The sequence below is a fragment of the Cotesia glomerata genome, unplaced genomic scaffold (genome assembly GCF_020080835.1).
Source record: "Cotesia glomerata isolate CgM1 unplaced genomic scaffold, MPM_Cglom_v2.3 scaffold_118, whole genome shotgun sequence".
Classification (NCBI taxonomy): Eukaryota; Metazoa; Arthropoda; class Insecta; order Hymenoptera; family Braconidae; genus Cotesia; species Cotesia glomerata.
In genome coordinates, this window is record NW_025401532.1 from 386 (window position 1) to 22,804 (window position 22,419).

A 22,419-nucleotide genomic window follows, 5' to 3' on the forward strand; every position below is an offset into this window, starting at 1 on the left:
AGAAAGTTGGCGCCTAAGTATGCACCTTACACTTTTCACTAAAAATTTCGCTAACAAAATCCTCTTTTTTTTTCATTTTTAGTTAAGAGTTTAATTGGAGATTTTAATCTCCAGTAGTAAAAAGTAGTAAATTATCTTGATGAAAAATTGTTACATCCAGACCACTGTCATTCATCAGACACTAAATCTATTTTTATTCATATTTTTATGGATTATTGTGTAATAGCACTTATCAACATCGTGGAGTAATATGTGGAGATGGGGTTGAATCAGCATAAATTTTTTCCTGATAATTCTGTTGCAATAATATTATTTATGCTTGGAATAATTGGTTGTAATAAAAATGATCGACTGGTGACAAGTTCAAGTAAATTATTATGGACAGTAATTTTAAGAAATTCCAATTGTCATGTAATTAACCTTTTTTATTAATTGAGTTAAAAACTTTATCGTTATTTTTTTTTTTTTAATTACTCAAGTACAATTTAAAGAATCCAATAAAATTTTTGGGGTTTTATTTAAAGTTAATAACAATGAAATTTTGTTTTTTAACTCATTTAATAAATATCAATAATGACTATATATTGTTATTAATGTTATAAAATTTTCAAAATTCACATGTGTCAAATAATTATATTTTAAAATAACCTCCACGTGCCGAAGCTATTCATTGAGATGGTAGTAAACTAAAACGAGTATACTGTAACACATTCTCTAGTATAGTATTGGCTTCAAAGTGATTTCGCGTAACTACATGGACATTTCGACATTGAAGTTATTTTCTGACTTTGGTCTCAATTGTGTAAATTAAACTTTCCACTTTATTAACTTTTTTCTTAGTCCTTTTACGAAGTTTTAATTAAAACAATTATCGATAACTCGTGTGATCGTTTTCGAATGATTTCTCGTTAATAATTGAAATAATTTTTTTTTTTTTTAAACGAAATGAATGATTGCTCAATCACGCAAAGGTGATCTAAAATTTACGGCAATAATAAAAGAATTAAATAATAATAAAAATATCGGTAAATAGTTGTTATGTCTTGTGTCTCACGTTTATCTATATTTAATGACTTGATATAGAATCCGTGTGCTGGCCATGAAGAGTTGTCGTAAACACGTGCTCGAGTCGTGGATCGTGGGTAATAAGTTGTTATGTACTTATCGTGAAATTAAAAACATTTACCGATTAATTACAACTAATCATTAAGTAACCGTCAAGCTTTGCTATAGATAGACGTTAAATTTTATTGTTTCACTAACGAGGTAAATTATATATACTATACTATATTATCTCGGTTAAAAACAAAGTTATTTTAAAATTTAATTAATTAATTAATTGTCGCATAACATTGATAAATTAAATTTATTTATAAACTTTCAACTAACATATATTAACAGTTATTGAATATTAAAAAAAAAAAAAATTATCTTATCAGTTGGTTATTTTGACGTGTAATACCTCCCCATGTAAATGTCCGGCGCCTCCAACTCGAATTAAACGATCCAAATAATGGGTCATTTCACCAGTTGAAAATTAATCTATCAAGTTTACAAATATAAAGAATGTTAATAAAATTAAAATAATTTAAGAAGATAAAAATTTAGATATAGTACAAGAGAGGAGGTGTCACACGAGCTTTAAGTAAAGTTCAATTTTACCGACAAACATTCACATTATATAATGAAGTTACTGAGGTTTATTTGAGGTTTGAGCGGTTGTAGTGGTTTATTAATTCCCGATTAAGTTATATAGACTCCAGAGATTGAATTTTTCCGGTTGAATTCTCTCTAAAAACTCAAATGAACTTGAAAAAATTATATCAATTGTTTCACATCAATCAAACGTCTGTTTAATAATTATATTAAATAAATAAATAGAAATGAATAAGTATTAAAATATATAAAGAGATGTTGAAGAGCATTTAAGTGTAACTGAGGATTGAGGAATGCAAAAACAAAGTAATATAAAAGGACACTAACTTAAAAAGCGAGGATGCGCCAAGAGGAAACAAGTACGGAAAAGTTGGTGTGAGAGGGATATAAGAAGAATTAACAAAAAATCTAAAATAAAAAAAGTTGCTCGAAGAAAAATAAGAAGAAGAATCAGAAGAAGAAGAAGAAGAAGAAGAAGAAGAAGAGCTGAAAAATAAAAGAATAAAAATAAAAAAATGAAGGAGAAGAGGAAGAGTGAGGTAGCGAGAGTAGAATACTGGAATGCGCTCCCAGAGGCCATTTCAGTTCGATGTCCTCCACTCGTACTCCAACCCGGGAACGCGGCATTCTCTTTGGCTCTTTGGCTCTTTGGCTCTCGGACTCGACTCGAGTCTACTCATCCTTGGCTGTGTTCACTTACTACGCAGTTGAGTAAAGTCGGTATCGTCGTTATCCGGTATTTGGTATATGGGGTCTTTATCTCCGCGTCTGGCCCCCTTACAGAAGTTCCACTCAGCCCAGAATACCTCTCGCTCATTCTTATACTAATATCGTAACCTAAGGCCTTTCATTTAATTGAAATTAAAATATTATGGCTGGCAATAATCATTGATGTTGTGTAAAATAAAATTAATCCAGACTTTTCTCTTTCCTGTTTATTAATTATGTCTCTATAACCTCCCAATTAATTGGCTACAAGATATTTGTGAATTAAAGAGAATGAAACTTTAAGGCCTACATACATCTTGATAATAAGCCCTAAGAATTTTCAGTAATTTGCTTTATCACCACCGACACGTGTCGTCTATCCTTTTAACTTTTTAACACAATTTATTATTATTATTATTAAAGTGGAGTCTACATTTCAAATTCGTTACTTGGCTTCTTAAATAAGAAAAACCACTAGAGAATGAAAAAAGGCTTGGATATGGTGAAATACATGATTATTTAGAGCCACGTGGACACCGTTGGCCTTGTCTTTTACTGCCGTAAGCAGGAGACCCACGAGCCAGATATTATTATATTTTATTTTATTTTATTTATATTTTTCGAGATATGCTCTTTCTTTTCTATAATTATATTCTGCTATGTGCTGAATCAGAAAATTTACCGCTTTATTATCGTCGCATCGACACTTGGCTATTAGTTGTTATGTGACGGTGGTTTCTTATTTAAAGACGTCATCGGGGACAAGCGGCTTTCGTCTGGGGTGTCGGGTGGTGTCATGTCTCAACGATACAAACTTAATAAATATTTTTAATTTTCATCATTTTTTAAAAATAAAATTCTACTCTAATACAGAGTAGAAAAAATAAAAAAATGAAATCTCTGGTCTGTCAGATATAAATAGACGTTATTGTTGAGTATTTGTAAAATCAGCACTGTCAATAGACACCTCTTAGTGTAAAGTGCACGTGTCGAGGCTTTCGAGGCTTTGGAGTAGCGCTTACTCCGTTCTTCAAGTACCGGACTTTAGTGAAAAGCTTTTGGGATTCGTTAGTCCTCAGTTTTAAGTCCTCAGCCCTTGGTACTTGGTACTCCTTGGGACTCATTGAAAGCCCAATAATGGCAAGAGCCGAGCTCTCATTAATATTTGGCTCTCGTTTTGCTCTCGAATCATCAGTCCTCTATGGCTTTGTCTGTTCTGACTGCTCTGGGTATGTGTATCAACTCCGACAACACCTAATTCGATCAATATATACATTTAAAAGTTCCCGGTCGTCGGTGGCCTTGGGCAATTCGAGTACGCTTCGAATGCCGCATAAACTATATCGCGAGACATTAATGGCCGACTTTATCTTATCGAGCTATTCCGAGTAGAGAAGCTGAGAAAAAGTAAACCCGATGCCAGTAAACTCACCAGTACAATTATTTTTTAATTTAATCTACACCTTAAAGCAACTCTCATTGCTTAATTGCAATTTAACTTAAAATTTTTCAATATTTAATATTATTATTATTATTATTATTATTATATAAAAAAAAAGTATCATGGAAGAGTGGAATCGATCAGAAAAGGCTTGTCCTTAATATAACTAAAACTATAACACACAAGTGCGAGTAAGAGAGCTGGAGAACGGCATCAGTAACAACTTTGTCCATATATCCATAGTATGCATCCCGCATTCCTCTCTCACGCTTTGGCGGGCGACTCAGACCCCGGTTCGGCCCACACACAACTATCGAACGTTAGAGGGGGGAACCTCAGTCTCAGTCTCAGTCCCAGTCTCGGTCCCTCCAGTCCCAATTGCTGTTTATGTTGCCACTGTCGCCTCATACTCGTATTCCTTGTATAATCTTCGTTCTCGTTCTCGTTCTCATTCTTGTTCTTGGGCGCGTATAAGGCAAAGACTTCGGGATCCGCATTCTCCTTGTTCCTCCGGCAACACGCCGTTTCTCTTCATGAGCTCGCGATACCCATACCCGTACTGGGGAAAATAAAGCAAAATAATAATGGAAATAGCCTGGACACCACCACCACCACTAACAGCACGCGCAACAACAACAACAACAACAACAACAATTCTCCTCTATATCTGGTATGCTGGTATGCTGGTATGCTGGTATGCTGGTTGCTGGTTGCTGGTTGCTGGTTCAATCTCAGCCAAACAGCCCGTCGGATTCAATTCGATTCGACTGGATTAATCTTAGCAAGTTCTGTGAACTCTCCTGTCCACAAAGAAAAATCCACTGAGGAAAACCTCATCAACTTTTTCTCTAAACCGGGTTTTTTTTTGCTACCAAGATTAAAACCACGGAATGTTTACACTATAAGCTATCGATTTGCTCAAGAACAAATTTAAAGATATATATTGATAAGAACATTCATTCATTTTCTATTTTTCTCAAATTTATAATATTAATTTTAGTTATGATTAAAATTATCATTAAAATTTGAAAAAAAAAAAAACTACCAACTAAAGTAAATTTTCCCCCAAGATTAAAACTGCCAAAAGATAAAAATAAATTAGCGAATAGAGTAAAAAGCAATGTAAAGAGTAAACAAAAAAATATGTTGAGGTTAAGCAATGCGCGGAATAACTCGTGAAATAATGAACTCGACTTGATCGGGTTGTTGAGGCGGCGGAATGTTCGCGGCATTCCGCGTTGTACTGCACACAGTTATTCGAGGCCAACGCTCGCGAGTTAAGTCCATGGGCCCCGCGGTACCACAGTACACAGAGTATACAGAGTATTATACATCCGATACAGGATCAGGTAAATCCTTTCCTTAGCTATTTGCTGACCATTCACCGAGTACGAGGGATGTTAATATAATATTCCATCGGTTTCTAAATATTAATTCCCCTTCTACACTACTACTCTATTATTATTATTATTTTATTTTATCAACCAGTTGAGGGAAATTGGCCAGACGAAAAGCGAAAGGGGCGATATGATACGAAGAGCCAAAGGAAAAAAAAAAAAAAAAAAAAAAAAAAAAATTAAAGAGTAATACGGAGAAGAGAAGAGAAGAGAAGAAAGACAAGAAAATATAATGCGGGACAAACAAGAGGGAATGAGTAACGGTGGAGTTTTATGGCCGGCTAAATAACAAGGTGCGAGGGGAAACGCCAATCAGGATCTCGAGATAATGACTCCTTTCAGAGTGCCGCTACTAGGTGATGGTATTCATCGCAATTCACCCCCTACTCTTATCTTTCTTTGATGCACTTTAGACTTATTCGTCAATTCACTTGTTACATATTTATCTTCTTTTTCTTATACATTATTATTAAATTATTGAAAGATTTTTCTCACATGCGTGAGTGTGATTCTTTTCTCGAATTAACAAAAATTAAAAACCAGGGTTGAATTTATATAATATAAAAATGACCAATAGATTATTCGACTATAGTTGTATAGTTAAACAGGATAAGTGCATCGGCATATGAATTTACATTTGCATCTCCATGATAAAAGCCACTCCTATGAAGCAAATCGGCATTCTCGAGATGCCTCATATTTTTATTATTTATTGTCTTTCATGTTCGTGGAGGAAAAATTTCTGGTTTACACACAGACAAGTTTCACTGTTGGTTTAGATAAATATTTAAATTGTTTTATAGGTTTAATAACTAATAATTGATGTAGCGAGAATTTATAAATAATTGTTAGATAAATTGCTTTTTATTTGTTTGGACTGATTAAAATTGATGGTTTAGCTGATGGGGATTTAATATTGAAAAATGATGAATAAACAATTAAAAAAAGTTAAAACGAAAAATGGCAAAGTAGTTGATTAATAAAAAACAGATACAGATTGCAGGTGCGCATCAGTAATGTAACGTGCTCTTGAGAATAGAAGTATAGTATCGAGGAATGCACGCGGATCCTAATAGTTGTAGATGCTGAGAAAGGCAAAGAGTTGGCTACAAGCTGCAGCGACCTTCTAAGGCCGCAACCAGTAGAGCAACAGAGTTGCAATATTATTTTATTTATATTATTTTTCATCAAGTTGTTATGTGCAGCTCCTATACAGACATATAGATATAGACAGCACAGATAGTGACGTTCTCTCTCAGCAAGTATCCGTGGTATTGGAGGTTACTCGAAGTTAAGTCCATATAATCGGGAAGAGGTTACCTCCAAGCTGTGATGCTGTTATGTATACCTGAGTATTCATTTGTACAGTAGAGGACTTTGATAAAACACCAACAACTTTTTATTTATAAACATATTGAGACTTTTATACAGATACTTAAACAATTTAACACAACCGATTGGAAAATTGTTGGAAAATTGTTGGAAAATTATTGCTAGTCATCCTCATCCTGCTATTCATGCTACTCTTACTATATTTTATACTACTTAATTTACTATTTAAACTTTATTAGTTATTAGTCGATGAAGCTTTTTATTACCTTAATTGTTTGAACAGTTTTCAGCACGTGTTCATCAAACATCACTCTCCTTAAGTAATGATTTTAATTTTAATGTAAATTTGTTTTTTATTTTGGTTATAAATATATATATATATATAGAATAATAAACATTAATTAATATAATCCTGATGAATAAGGTATAGTAATAATAAATATTGTTACCACAGTGTAAAATCAACAGCAAGTAATTTAGTTAATAGCATGTTTTTATTTTCCTAGAAAATAAAATAATAATTATGCAGCATTCCAATCGAATCGACTGGGGGGCACCGAAGGTTGTGAAATCGGTGGTGGATAATCGGTAGATAATAATTCACTTGGTACGGCCGGGACGCGACTTAACCATTTCTTGCCTCTCGTCCGTGACGTGAGGCGTAAAAACAATTTGCAAAAACATCACCGAGACTACTTGTATTTATATTTATACTTATATACTCACTGTCGTAGTTCTCTATTCCAGTTAGTATTATAACCCATATAATAGCTTACGCTCTTTTTAATTATTTATTTATTTTTAATTCTATTTTGGTTGTTAGATTATGCCACCGATCAGGAATGCCGTCAATTATTAACTCTCTAGCTCATGAATTTAGGTCAAATTTACTTAAGATTTTCAACATTTTTTAATTTATAATTACTTATATATGTGTAATTGATTATGTTATTGAAATTAGGTTGGATAAGCAGGCAAAAGCCATGAACCTTCTAAGGGGATCACCAAAATAACACAAAAGTATTCCTTTCTCCTGACCGTTCGACAAACTCAAAAGATAATAATAATAATAATAATACCTATATCTGGTTATACAGACATTACTCGGTCTAGTGTATATTTATCTTAACTTGATAAACTTATTTATATCCAGACTCTAAATTATTTCTATTAATTTATAAAAAATTATTAGGCTGGTTGGTTAAAAGAGACCTATCAAATATATAACAGATAAAATTAATATTTTAAATTTAATTATAAACTCATAATTAGTATACTGTGTCCTTTACTGTGTTGGTTCGTCGTTACGTGTGGTGTCCCAAGACCAAGAACTGGATTAATCCGACTCGATACCTATAACAGTAGAGCAACAAACACCGCCAGCACCTTGTTAATGCCGAATGCACGACGGCGACACTCTACTCGAGTTGGCAAGATGCATTTCTACGGATAAATATAGCCAAGACATCGTCGTCATGTTCCCCGTCTACAGTCTACAGTCTGCAGTCTGCAGTCTAGAGTCTACAGACGATATATGTTATATGTTATGTGTTCCGTACCAGCGGCCCTGAGGAATAGCAATCTCGTCGCCGACACGCCAGTTTTATTTTGACAAAATAAAGACTATCCAACTGAATTACTTTCTCAAAATTTACTCTAATAATTATATTTATTTTATTTATTTAAGGTAGTTTTACTGCCAGACAGTACACTGATAGAAAAATAATCTTGATTCAAGAAACTTTTTTTCTTCAAAACTTGAACTCTTCAAACTAGATATAGATATATTTCTTTCAAGAATTTTTGTCTCTTGGTTCAAGATAGGCGATAAAATTGATTCAAGATGTTACCGACTTGTGTTAAGAATGGCTTTTTTTTGAGTCATTCATTAATTTACTTATTTCCAAGAAATAATTTTTATTTGGTATAACAATTAAAGACTATTTAGTTTTTGAAATATACTTTGATGAATTATTTTAAGTTTTTTAAACGACAATGTTATTTTGATTGAAAAACTTAAATGTATCGATTGAAGATAATATAGCTCTTAAGCCAAGAAAATCTAAATCAAGACAAGAAATTCTTAAAGCAAAATAATCATTTGTCTTCCAAAATAAATTCTTAGATCAAGAAAATATCTCTTGAGTCAACATAAATTTTCTATCAGTGTAGTGCAATCTACAAGAGCCTCCAATATGATAAAAAATTTTTAATCTCAAGGGAATTTATTGTAAATTATTATTATCATTAGTTGTTATATATGACAATAAATCTGTTATTAGGAAAAGTAAATTCAAGTTTAATAGCAGTAATAGGAGTTTTTTTTTTTTTTTTTTTTTTTTTTTCTTATACCGAGAATCTAAATCGATTACTTTTTACATAGTTAAGTATTTCTGGTCACGTCAAGTGGTTGGTCTGATGATAAAAACTTTTTCTAATATCTCTCTCCGTTACTCAAGGGCATAAAAAAACTTTTCCATATAAATATAGAAATAATAACAGTACATAGAACCTTAATCGAGGGATTAACGTCTGAAAGACACCGTTTACCCAAACCACCGAGCAATATTTGTAATTAATCTATCGTTTATTTCATAAGCTGGCAATTAACGATATAAATCTTGTCTTTACCCTTTATCCACTAATTTTTATACTAATTGTACATTTTAATCTATAGAAGCAACTATGGATATTTATTTTAGTATAACACAAGTCTATATTTTTTATAAGCATTAAGGCGTTATACTTACTTATTTTTATAATGCATCGACTGTATTTTCCAATGAAAGTTAATTTGGATTATTTTTTTTTTTTCAACTGTTTTAATTAGTATTTAGATATAGTAATAATTAAAATAGAAATTACCCATTATTTAAGTGTTATTTCACTCTATTGTTTAAAAGCAAATTACAAAGTACATTATCTTTCTCTGGTTTTCCCTAACTAACTATTGATCGTTAAAAAATCATTACAATTTCAGAATAGTAACAATGTATCGATATATTATTCAATTGTTTATATATTTTATCAGAATTCCCTCGCTACGCGGGGTTTTATCATTTTTTTTATCTTTGTAAAATAAAAAAAGTTTGGAAAATCCAAATGAGCATGCCTTAAGCGCTCATGTCATACATAAATTATTTAGATTATAACAAAAATTAATCGTTTTTAATTTTAATTTTCCTGCGAGTAGTATTATTCCCTCTGTAGGTCGAACTAAAAAAAAATTTTAACAGATAATAAAACAGTTAGTAATTATATCATCATGTATGTATAGTTTCTGCTTGTTTAAAGTTATTTCAATTCTTTTTATGAAAAATAATATATATGGCTGCCGAAATCGGAGAAAAAGTTACCAAACTGACAATCGAAAAAAATTAACTGTATCGAAACGGAATTATTTTGACACGCAATTTTCACAAGGGTTTTGATAAACTTCCTCAGGAATAAAACAAAAAAAAAAAAAAAATTAAATCGTGAAAGTGATTTTTGACAAACTTGTGGTGTTATCAAGCCCATAGCTCTCGTGAATACCACGCTCTTATGCTCTTATTCATTTAATTTATCAGAAAAACGAGTTTATTCTGAGAAATCTTATTTAATCGATTAGAAAATTTTTTTAACGTGTTCTGTAGTTACTATTATTTATTTCAATATGCTTTTTATCCATAATTTTTTTCGTTTAAATTATGAAAATCACGTTTTAATCGAAATCACGATTTTTAGGCGAGAGTAGAGCATACCTGCGCGCTTTGCGCTTAAGGCATGCAAAATTCAAACTCTAAAAATTTTTTTATTTATTTTCATAAAAAAAAAATGACGTTAGCAAAAAAAAAACAACGTAAGTAGTAACTAATAGAATAAATGGAATATTGTGGCACGGTTGGTCGTAAAACAATAGTACATATGTACGTAAGGAAAAAATATAATCAGCAATACAAGTACCGCGTGGGAATAAATAATGGGTATGTGCCATTCGATTAGAGATATCAATGTGCATTGATAACACGTAATACCATGCACACGCTCTAACTCTTTAATTTTCGTCATACGTTGAGTATGACGCAGTTTACAGCCGCTACCGTCATATACGTTGGATATCTCCGTCTCATACAATAACAATACTGTTATTAATATTATATGTTCCTGTATGATGCATGATGTCTGATGGATTCCTGATAATTCCTGATACGCTTGACTCGGACTATGATGCTCAAACAAAAGCTTCTAAGACATATATATATACGCCGAAGCACACCTGCAGCTCTAGTTACCAGTCACACTCTTTACTAACTCAACAGTATTAACTTGTTTTCGTCTTTTTTTTTTTTTTTATTTTTTTGCTAAGCTTAAGCTCAATTATAATATTGTCTAGTGTCTTTTAAATGTAGATTATGTTAAAGTCGATAATGTCGTCCTGGCATAATTCGCGGTATCACGAGCACACGACAGCTAAAACATATCGCGGGCAAATTTCTGCTTGTTTTGCTCAATTTAGGCGTCAAATTTTATCGGTGAGTTTTATTTAATTTTTTTCATTTCTAATCCTAATATTAGACAAAATTTAATATTAAATGTTAATATTACAAAAAAAATAAAGAAGGCATTGAACAAATAAAATAGTTTGCACGTCAGTGCAACAAACGGCAGTAAAAAAAAATCACTATCAATATTTAAATTTTTATAGAAAATTTGACGTTGTTTAAAGAATAAAAAACAAAAAATATATATATATATATATATATATCTGTGGAAGTAAAACATAAATAATAAAACAATATTATCTTTTTCTACTTGATGTTTTTTAAAATCTTGAAAATACTATATAATACGTAAGCGATTTATTGTCGTATATGAGGATATTGTGGATGATATTGTAAAAAGATTAAATTTTATGTATTTGTTGCGCGTGGTGTCAAGGTTGAAATGAAACTTAAAAATATATATATATATATATATATTTTTTTTTATTTAGTTTATTTTATTAAAATTACACGTGCTGTTTAATCGCGTCTTAACAACACTCATTGCACCTGTGTACAATTTTATTATGTTATGCAACATTGATCCACCGTCCACTGTCCATGGTTATATGGACATAATTTGTTCAATACAATCTCATATACATTAAAATTTATTTATTTATACACTCGCATAAAATGAAATTATTATGATTTTATTGTTATAAATAAATCTCTGGATTTAACTCATATATTTATATATTAATCAGACAAGGTCAATATTGTATTTAGAGAATAATAACAAAAACAATAATAATATGTTTATTTATTCTGCGGTAATCGATAATTGTCTAGAGTTTTTATCAATTATTATTATACAATAAGTATTTGCAGGTACTTAATTAAATTGATACCAAAATGTTTTAATATATATTAAGTTTAAAAAAAAAAAATCAAATTTTCTATTGAGAATAAAAGATAATAATATTTTTTTTACATATAGTTTTAAATCCGACAAAAGATATACGTTATATTACATTAATTAATTATTTATTAATGTAAATAACACATATATTATCAAGTGATAACGTCGATTGTTTATATTGTCACAACAATTAGGTACTTGTAGTGTGTAGTAATAGATAAAAAAAATAATTTTTTTTATTTTTTATTTTTTATTTTTATTGTATTGTAGTTATCACCGAAATTAAGTAAAGAAAAATAATTTAAACAAACAAATAGAACAATATACAATTGTGCGTTGTGCGTAAGCTCGAAAAAAAAGTTACGCGTGTAATTAAATTTAAAAAACAAACAAAATAAGTATAACATTAAGTGTATTCATTATTCGTTATCTTTTTTTTTTTTTTTTTTCAACTTTACTAATTTGTCTGGCTTGATATGGCTGACGCCTATTTTGTTTTTTATACAGCAGTTATTATTATTATTATTAGGAATAGATAGATAGACGATCGTAGATCTGTAATGTATACTTTTAAGCGGTTGGGTTCTATTCGACTGTTGTAATGTTACTTATTGTAAGTATTAACTTAGATAATTGAAACATCAATTAGGCGAATGTATTACAAAGATAATTATTGTTGTTGAAAAAAACCCAAATGACGGTAATTGCTTGAGGATATCTTTGTTGTTATGCCCCCGGGAGTGTCATTAACAATGAATTTTAGGTTTTACTATATATTATTTTACAATTATGCTTTTTAAAATTTTGTTAAAAACATGTTTTTAAGGGAGCCTAATGACCTTTTAAACGGAAAAAAAAAAAAAAAAAAAAAAAAAAAAAATCAAGATAGGAATTTTTAGTTTAAAAAATTATCAAGTTGAAATTTTGATGGTGAATTTTTTAAAATGAAAATTCAAAGGCTTTAAAACAGAATAGAATCAAGTAGAGTATTATAAAATGAATGAATATTAATTTGTTTGGGTAGCATTGAGGAAGTGGATATTATTGAGTACATTTGGATTACGTAAATATTTTAGCAAATAAACAATAAAATAAAATAAAATAAATAACGGATTATATATTGATCAGTAATTTAGTATAAATTAACGTCGGCCTAATAAATTAGTGTGATTATCGAGGCTTGACACTTGATTAAAGATAAACGAAAACAAAATATTGAACAAGCTCATATTGAGGATTGAGCCACGCGCAAGCGGCATGATGATCGTGTTCGCTGTGTATATAATAAGGCAATTACCAGTCTCATAAGCAGTCGGGACTCGGAAAATAATAATTTTTATTGGTATGATTCGTCTGTACTCGCGTTTATTTGCGAAATATCCAAAATTAAAGCTCAATCGATATATGAAGAGTCTCACTGATAATTTATAAGCAAATTACATTGCTCACCATTACTCGCTTATTTTTTTTTTTTTTTTTTTTTTTTTATAATTAACTTGAACTATCTCTTTGTAGTCTTTGATGTAAAAATAATAAAATAAAATAAAATATATATATATATATAAATGTACAAATGTGTTGCCACGTGATCGGTATGGAAACGCGCCAAAATACCGCGGACCCATTACACAAAGCACGAGACCTCCATCCATCTTTATATTATTTATTTTTAAGTTACGATAAATTTTTATTGCAAGAGTATATTGTCAGAATAAACATTTGAAAATGTTGAAATCTTTTCTTGGAAAATAAATTAGTACAAAGGAAATTATTTTATTGCTATTAATTAATTATAATAAAGATTAAAGGTATATAAAGCATATCTTGTATCAATGGGTAGATTTATAAAAATAATTAATTGTAATGTTTAATGTTTATTTACGCGAATGGAGGAGATGTTTGCCTTTGCTCCTCACAAAAGATAACCAATTAATAATAACGTAAGTGAGTAGTAAAGGCGTCAAAGACCGAGGAACTCAACTCTACCTACCGGAATGGAAAGCTTCCATCAACTGTCTAGACAAGCTTCCTCGGAAAATTTATCCTCGAGGTAAACAAGTTGTATGCTAAAATATGCAATTCATTTTTAAATTAATCTTCAGTATAACTAAAAACACCGATAAAAACAAATCAAGTCCATATCATATTATTACATACTATGTTATTGTACTTGTTTTAAATATTTTTTAAATGTTGAAATCACTTTCGAAACCTATTGTTTGGAAATATTACAGATAATTATTATGTTTTAAAATCTGAAATTCATTACATTAATTTATATATAGGTGTTTGATAGCGTATTAGTATCAATTATCGGGAATTTAACCCATATTAGTTAGGAAGTTTGATCTTGATGATGATAATAATAATAATGATAATGATGCTCTTGATAGACTCTCGAGATTCAGGATTAACAATTAGTTAGTGCATCAATTAGCTCAACTTCCTACCGGTACTTTGAATAACTGCTTTCGGATGTCCAATTACTACTTCCACACTAATAATTAGTCTCTGTATGTTTTTTTTTTTTTTTTTTAATTATTATTTAACACCACTAAACATAAATATTGGTAAAATCATTGATCAACATTCATAAGCAACCAATTATTGTTGTTTTTGTTGAATTATCAGTGGACTTTGTCCTGTCATCAACACTCGTAGCGTATAGTGACTTGTAAAACGGATTGCAAACACGTAAACAAGATATAAATGATTCGCAATAATAGCAATAAAAAAGAAAAAAAAAAAAACTATTATTTATTCTAGTTCTAGAAAGTTAAAAAATACGTGTAAGCCTTAAAATTAAAGCCTTGATACAGTTACCGACTCTTTCGGCTGCCATTTGTCAATTTTTTTATTAAAATTTATCTTTCATAAGTATCTGTTGACAACTAATTAATTTTCTTGAATTTAATTTCCTTAATTATTTATTTATTTTTAAGGATTAATTATAGAATTATAGAATATTACAGCTACAGACAAAAGAAGACATAATAAGCTTCTTATCATCATGACATATCTTACTCTCTTTATATTATATTAATTTAAGTGTTATTGGTCTGTTAACTTAATAAATATAATTGACGAAATGAATCAAGTGTAGTTGCCGACGGAACTTGAAATAGAATGAAAAGAAGAAAGGATTAAGAATTTTCATAAAATTGTTGACCGGATGAGAGTCAGAATGCAACTGTCGAGACCGTTACTCGTGTAGTCGCATCCAGCATTTCCCAGAAGTTCTCTGTAAACAAACAAATACACGACGACGATACCAAAGACTATACAGATATATATATATATATATATATATGAGTTGTAGCATTTAAGAATGCGCGCGCGGATTTTCAGACTGAACCTGAACATTCTAGCTGGTTGCTCTCTCCCTCTTTCCGACCCTCGATGATATCTTCTGGTAATCCCACGTGGGTTTGGACCAGAGTGGGAAGAATTTGTGGCGCCGTCGTTGGAATTTTCTCACTTTACAGTCCGGCTTATACTTATACGCCTTGGACCTTATACGCTTATACAGTAAGAAGACTTTACTGCGCGCGCATTGTTCCTATGTATATTTACTACCACATACTTCCCCACCACGTCAATACTCAAGATCCCAGTAATTTCTTTTATTTTTTTTGTATTACTCTACCGGATTCTTTCTTTTTTTTTTTTTTTTTTTTTATATATATATATATTTTCCTTGTCATTTGTTATTTTATAAATTACTAACTGTGACACCCAAATATTTAATAATTTGAAAATTTATGAAAGTATTTAATACACGTTTATTTTTTAGCGAACAAATTGATTTAAAAAACAAATTTTTGAGTAAAATTATTATTATTTTATATATATATATATCTATGATTGCGGGGGCAGAAAAATAAATAAAAGCCTGGAGTCCGGAGTAAAGCCGTAAGTGGGAAAAATGTAGAGTCTAGAGTCTACTATACTAGAGTGAGTAGCTGGTATGTTAAGGCAGTGGTGGGGGATCGACGCTTAGGGCGGACACTTTTCCCCCAGCCGAGTGGGGATAAAGCGCGGGCAACCAGCACCGAGGAATTGAGCAGTTGGGAAACGGACGCTGTTGCCGAAGCTCTCAGCTCTCAGCTCTCATTTCTGTTTACTTCTCGGTTACGGTTCAGTGTAAGAACGGTTTTCGGAGAGTGCACATCTTTCTTAATATTATTTAAGCCTTCCGTCCAGTTACAACAACTGTTGTATTTAGACTTAACAACTATATAATATTAATAAACTTAAAAGAAATACTTTTAGTTACTCAGTTGACAAAATATTAAGTTTGTTAAGTTTTGTTTATTCCGAAATTTTATTTCGTTTTGTCACAGTGGCTTTAAACATCCAAGCTGGATTCCAACAAGCAGTTTACGTCGCGATTACATCGCGGCTATCGACAGCTTAAGAAATTCTTCAAGGTAACCAGTGTTTTATTTTTATTTTTTATCGAAATTTAAATCCAATTTTTATTATTTTTTTAAATAAGTAAAAAAATTTTACACGAGTAAATAAAATTAAAAAAATAATCAATTATATTTACATGTCGTACATAATTATAAAAAATTTTCATGGGAAAGTTGTGTACGGATGTAACATAAATCTACTAGGTATTATTTTCAAGAGGTTTGGGCTTTTGTATACCTAAAATTTAATACAATGTAGGTATTGCCAAGCAGCTGCTAAAATTTTCCCTCTTTAAATCTTTAAAATATCTCCCCTATTTACTAAAAAATATTTAAACATACCCATTTATTTATATAAATCAAGTGCTTAAGTATGAAAAAATTATTAAATTGATTGGCTTAGCAGTAAAATCTCAATTTTAATAATAAAAAAATTTAATTTTATTATTTATAAATTAATAAAATGTCCGTAGTAAATAAAAAAAAATATTTATCGAATAAGGTTAATAATATCAAGTGTTACAATGTAATGACATTTTTACAGACGATAAATAACATAGTTAACACACACTTTCAATAATAACTTATTGTTATTGTTATTTTTTTTACATATTCGGGTTATATATAGATTGTTTACCTTCGTATAAGTTGTTTTATTGTAACAAATATTTGAGTTAGTGTGTTATCAACAATGTTGTTATTTTTTATTTTAATATACTTGGAGGAAGAGAGAAAGCTCGTGTTGGATTTGAATGTATCGGCGCGTATACTCTGCTGCACATTTTTCATCGTCTGCGAATGCAAAACATCTCATTCACAAGTAAAAGTTGTATGTAAAACTTTTACGCTTTAAGAATTATCGCTTACGTCAGAGTTTAAAAATTTTTTAATAATTATTTAGAGTAAAATTAAACATAAAAAATTATTATTTATAAATAGTTGAAATAAAAATATAAATTAAATTTAATAAGAGAAAAAAGAAAATACTGTTGAGGTTGTTAAGAATGAAAATAAAGATGTAAAAAGAAAAAGAAAAAGAAAAAAATAGTTGGCCGAGTGACTAGACTATAGTAAATAAAAAGTCCATTCATAAAACAAATACTGTAGAATAATTAGCTTGAGCTGAGAAAAATAATTAATTAAAGCCATAGATAAAGATTATAACGTGAGTTAGTTGTACGTTCACACGCTACGTACTTTTATTTGTTGGTAGTAATAATTTTTTTTAATTGCCCTTACTACAGAATAATGCGTAGAACATATAAGTATTGTATTTAACTGTGCAATGCGTACACTCACCTATTTGATTGATTGGTCTTGGTGGTAGTTTGTTGCCCTCTTTATTTTCTTACTATTTTCTCTTATGTTCTTGTTGTTGTTATTAAAAATTTTATGTTTATATCTTGAGTCGTAATACTATCTCAGTATAAAGTATAAAGTATAAAGCATAAAGCATAAAGCATCAAGTATTAAAACATACCAGGGTCACTGTACACTAAGAGGGGAGAATACTAGATAAGCAAATAAATAAATGAACAAGCTCTATCTACTAGTAGTATGTGTAGATGTACAGTGGTAGTCAGTTTGTTCCCGGGCAAATGCACGAGGTCGATGCCCTTACACGCATGGTTGACGCCATAGGGTTACTCCTTCTTAGTATTTGTTCTATACTAGTTTTATTTTTATTCTACCAATACAAATAAACCAAGATATTATTACGCATTAAATAATAATACAGCTAATGCGTAAATTCCTTAATATAATTTATTGATTTTTTATTAATAGTAATAATAATAATAATAATAATAAATATTAATTTTCAAGATTTATACGTAATACAATTATTATATATTTAAAGGGAATTTAATTCTTTATAAAAAAAATCAAAAGAGAGTGGCAGTGGGTTCTTTCTTATACTCTTGAAAAAAAAAAAAAAATAAAATAACGATTTAATTATATTTATTCAAAGTTAGTCGTGTAAAGGCTCGAACCTCGATCGTGAAACCGGAAACAGCTCGATCACGCTGGCAATTCATGGGCTATGCTACCACGTATTAGTATAGTAGACATAGTAGTATGAGTAGTAAGTATGTAGGCTTAACTTGTGCTTGTGACGGCCTTCGGCTCGTACAGACCAAATGCCATTAATAAATAACACGATTATAAATATAAATATAAATACATATCTATATCTATATCTAATTAATAATAATAATAAAGTATTTTCGATAAATAACTCGAGCTAAGCGCCAACTTGTAAACAACTTTTATTTTTAAAACATTTTATTATCAATTAATAAATTTTATTTCACTTATCAAAGTTTTTTTTTTTTTTTTTTTTTTTTTTTAAATTAAAAATTAAAAATTCCTCTGAAAGTTTTTGCGAGGAAAATTTTTAAAATAAATAAATATTTAGCGAATAAAAGAGACAGTAGAGGAAATAAAGTGATTAGGGTTGCCAACGGGCAATCTCCTTGTGCTTGTGTCGGTACAAACGATCGTTAAACACCGGAAGTATGTATTATGTGACAGTTTTTAACATAGAGGAAGTAAAGAGGGTTCTTCATCTTCTTTTTCTTTATTTTATTTTATTTAAAGTTGTATCGTCTACGTCTTGTTCTCTCTGGGAATAATTTACGTGGACGGATCGTTGAATTTAAATAAAAATAAAAGTTTGGTAAAAAAAAAAAAAAAATAAAAAAAAAAAAAAGCGTGTGTGGTCTAGATGTCGGAGCGGCGATAGCTCCAACGAGAGTAGTCACCTAAGCAATTGAGCAAATATTGCTCAATATTTACCTGACGTCTCGGGTTCTGTTGAAAGACACAATCCGAGGCTTGGATTAATTATTAATTATTATTTTACCGAGTGTATGTTTAATTTAAGAGATATTTTTAAATTATTGTGGGTTAAAAATACCTATAAAATTAATTTTTGAATAATAACAATAATAATGTGTTTTATGTTACAGCGTGTCGTGAACCAGACGCTGAGTGTTTCGACACAACCCGCGGTAACGGTGGAGGGCCCGGTGTCTAAAATGTCTCCACCAACAAACGACGTCACCAGCGTGGTGGCGGCGGCGCCGCCTGACAATCTTCCGAGAGTCGTCCCCCCAGCCAACCCGGCCAACCCAACCAACCCAACTAACCCAACTAACCCAACTAACCCAACTAACCCAACCAACCCAACCAACCCAGCCATCAACACCCTCCAGAACCACAAGCGTACGGCCAATGACTTTATTTTTGGTAAAGTTGTAGGTGAAGGCAGTTTTTCCACCGTAAGTTTATTTTATTAAAACAATTAAAAATTATTAAAATTTAAAAAATTTTTTTAATTAATTTATATTATTTTCCAGGTCTATATCGCCAAAGACATCCACACAAACCGCGAGTACGCGATAAAGGTCTGCGAGAAGCGGCACATCATTAAAGAGAAGAAGACTGAGTACGTTAAACGCGAGAAAGAAGTGTTAAATATGCTCGCGGGAGCCCGGCACTCATTTGTAAGACTCTTCTGCACCTTCCAGGACATCGACAGACTGTACTTTGTGCTCTCCTACGCCAAGAACGGTGAGCTTCTTCCTTACATCAACAAAGTTGGCTCCTTTGACATCGAGTGCACCAAATTCTACTCTGCGGAAATCCTCCGGGGCTTGGAGTACCTCCACGGGTTGGGAATCATCCACCGGGATCTCAAGCCTGAGAATATCTTGCTGGACGAGAAAATGCATATTCTGATCACGGACTTTGGCAGCGCCAAGATCCTCAAAGAGGACCCGGAACAATTAAACACTTCTACAAAGACAATCTCCTCTAGAAGTTGTTCTGAGTCTGATCAAGAGCGACCTCACCGACGGGAACGGAGAAATTCTTTTGTAGGAACTGCCCAGTACGTGTCACCTGAGATCCTGACCGACAAACCGGCCTCGAGAGCATCAGATCTCTGGGCTCTCGGCTGCATAATCTACCAGATGGTCTCTGGACTCCCGCCGTTTTATTCAAAGAGCGAGTACTTGATTTTCCAGCAGATCCTCAAGCTAGATTACGAAATTCCTGATGGGTTCTGTCCCCTGGCCAAGTCTCTGGTCAGCCAGCTTTTGATGATAAACCAGACTGAAAGACTTGGAGCCCTGGATGAACACGGGTCAGGATATCCGAGCATCAGAGCTCATCCCTTCTTTGAGGGTGTAGATTTTGAGACTCTCCACGAACAAGTTCCTCCGTCTATTTATCCATATCTCCCTGGAACATCAGAACACGAGGAGATGCGCTCTCACTACCGGGTTCCTGACCACCTGGAACCCGGACTGGATGACAAGCAGCTCACGAGGTTGCTCGGACTTGGAATAGGTCAAGAAACTCCGGAAAAACCAGCTCCGGTTATCTCTGTGGTAAAGAAGCCCAAACAGAAAGCCTCCAGTATTGTTGATTTAACACCCGGAGAGTTTCAGAGTAGATTGGAACTCCAGAGAACGACCAATCAGTGGCATCCTTTTGTCGATCATCAGGTTATCTTGAAACAAGGGTTCATTAACAAGCGTAAGGGATTGTTTGCCAGAAGGAGAATGCTCTTGCTTACTACTGGACCACACTTGTTTTATGTCGATCCTTTTAATATGGTTCTCAAGGGCGAGATTCCTTGGAGCAAGGAACTCAGGGTGGAGCCTAAGAACTTTAAGATCTTCTTCGTTCACACGGTAATTTTTTTTTTTTTTATTTTTTATGTTTTATTTTTAAACCTAATTATTTTAATTAAATCTAATAAAATATTTTTTAAATTACAGCCTGACAGAACGTACTATCTCGAAGACCCAGAAGGATTCGCCCTGGAGTGGTGCCGAGTTATCGAAGAAATGCGCGTTCACTACTACGGACTTCAGGAGAGTAAAAAATCCCATTAATTATTAATAAAATAATATCATAAATATAAAACAACGACATACTTGTCAAAATGTATACGACTGCCCGGTCACTCAAACCCCCTCCGGCAAATTGTCCATGTACTATATATTTATTCGACAACAATTTGCCGTTTTCAATAATGATGATAATAATAATAGAAAAAAATTAAGTAACAAAGCTTTAAGACATTGCCACAGCATTTCACTGTTATTATTATTATTATTATTATTATTATAAGATCATTCCTGTAAATATTGTAAATAGTTTTCGGCTTTGTTGACTTTTATCAATTAATTAAGATTAGAGTTAAAACTTGTGGATTTTAGTTCCCGTAAAGTGACCGAGGCTGAATTTAGAAAAATAATTATCAATTGTCCGGCCTGGTACTTACTAGACCGGATAATTTTAGTCAATAATTATTAATTAGGTTAGGCTAGATTATTGAAAGCTAGGTTTATTGTTGTGACCTTTATTTAATATAATAATATAATGTTACTTAATTTCTCTATATAACTTTATTATTTATTATAGTTATTATTTTACTCGTCAATATTTATTACTCCAAATTAATAATCAATAATAATGATAATAATATAAAAAGTATCAATGCAACTAGTATTATAGGTATTGTTATTGTAGTTAGATAAATTAATAATTACCAATATTGTACAAAGTAATCGATAAAAAAAAAAACTGTTTGTAAATACTGCCGCCGTGTTGAAAGTCAAAAAAAAAACAATGAAACTTTTAGCTGTCAGACGAATCACCCGAGTGTCCTTTTGTTCTACAATATTTAAGTTGTTAGTAGGTAAATTGTAATAAAATATATAAACAGGACGACACTCGGATGAGGAAATTTTTTCTTCGACTTGTAATAACGGTAATTGACAGGGTAGTTAGGACCAACCATGAAAAATCTATACCAGCATGTCAAGGTGCTCGAAATAATAGTCTAATTAATTAATGATTGGAAGATTGTCCCCGGGCACAGTGATCTGTCCAAAATGACCGCTTTTGGCGGGTCGCGAACCGCTTGGGCGGGCGCTAAGACTGAACCGTTATTTTTCTCATGGTTTACTTCTAATTTTATTATTATATAATAAACAAATAATAATTTTTCCATGTCGGAGAGATAATTATAAAAGTAGAATGTCAAAGGGTTCAAGATGGACTTTGCTCG

General features: G+C 31.4%; 1 protein-coding gene across 2 annotated transcripts; it reads left to right on the forward strand.

Moving 5' to 3' along the window:
• Positions 1 to 10,928: 10,928 nt before the first annotated feature.
• Positions 10,929 to 21,243, forward strand: LOC123273679 (3-phosphoinositide-dependent protein kinase 1). 2 transcript variants are annotated; one of them, XM_044741143.1, is made up of 4 exons: positions 10,929 to 11,048; positions 19,304 to 19,615; positions 19,694 to 21,034; positions 21,122 to 21,243. In XM_044741143.1, exons 1-4 carry the CDS (start codon positions 10,929 to 10,931, stop codon positions 21,236 to 21,238), a joined length of 1,890 nt encoding a protein of 629 aa, XP_044597078.1. In that variant the 3' UTR covers positions 21,239 to 21,243. The 2 variants fall into 2 exon arrangements, with proteins under 2 accessions (XP_044597078.1, XP_044597079.1); XM_044741144.1 differs by lacking the exon at positions 10,929 to 11,048 and adding an exon at positions 15,971 to 16,349.
• The last annotated feature ends 1,176 nt before the right edge of the window (positions 21,244 to 22,419 follow it).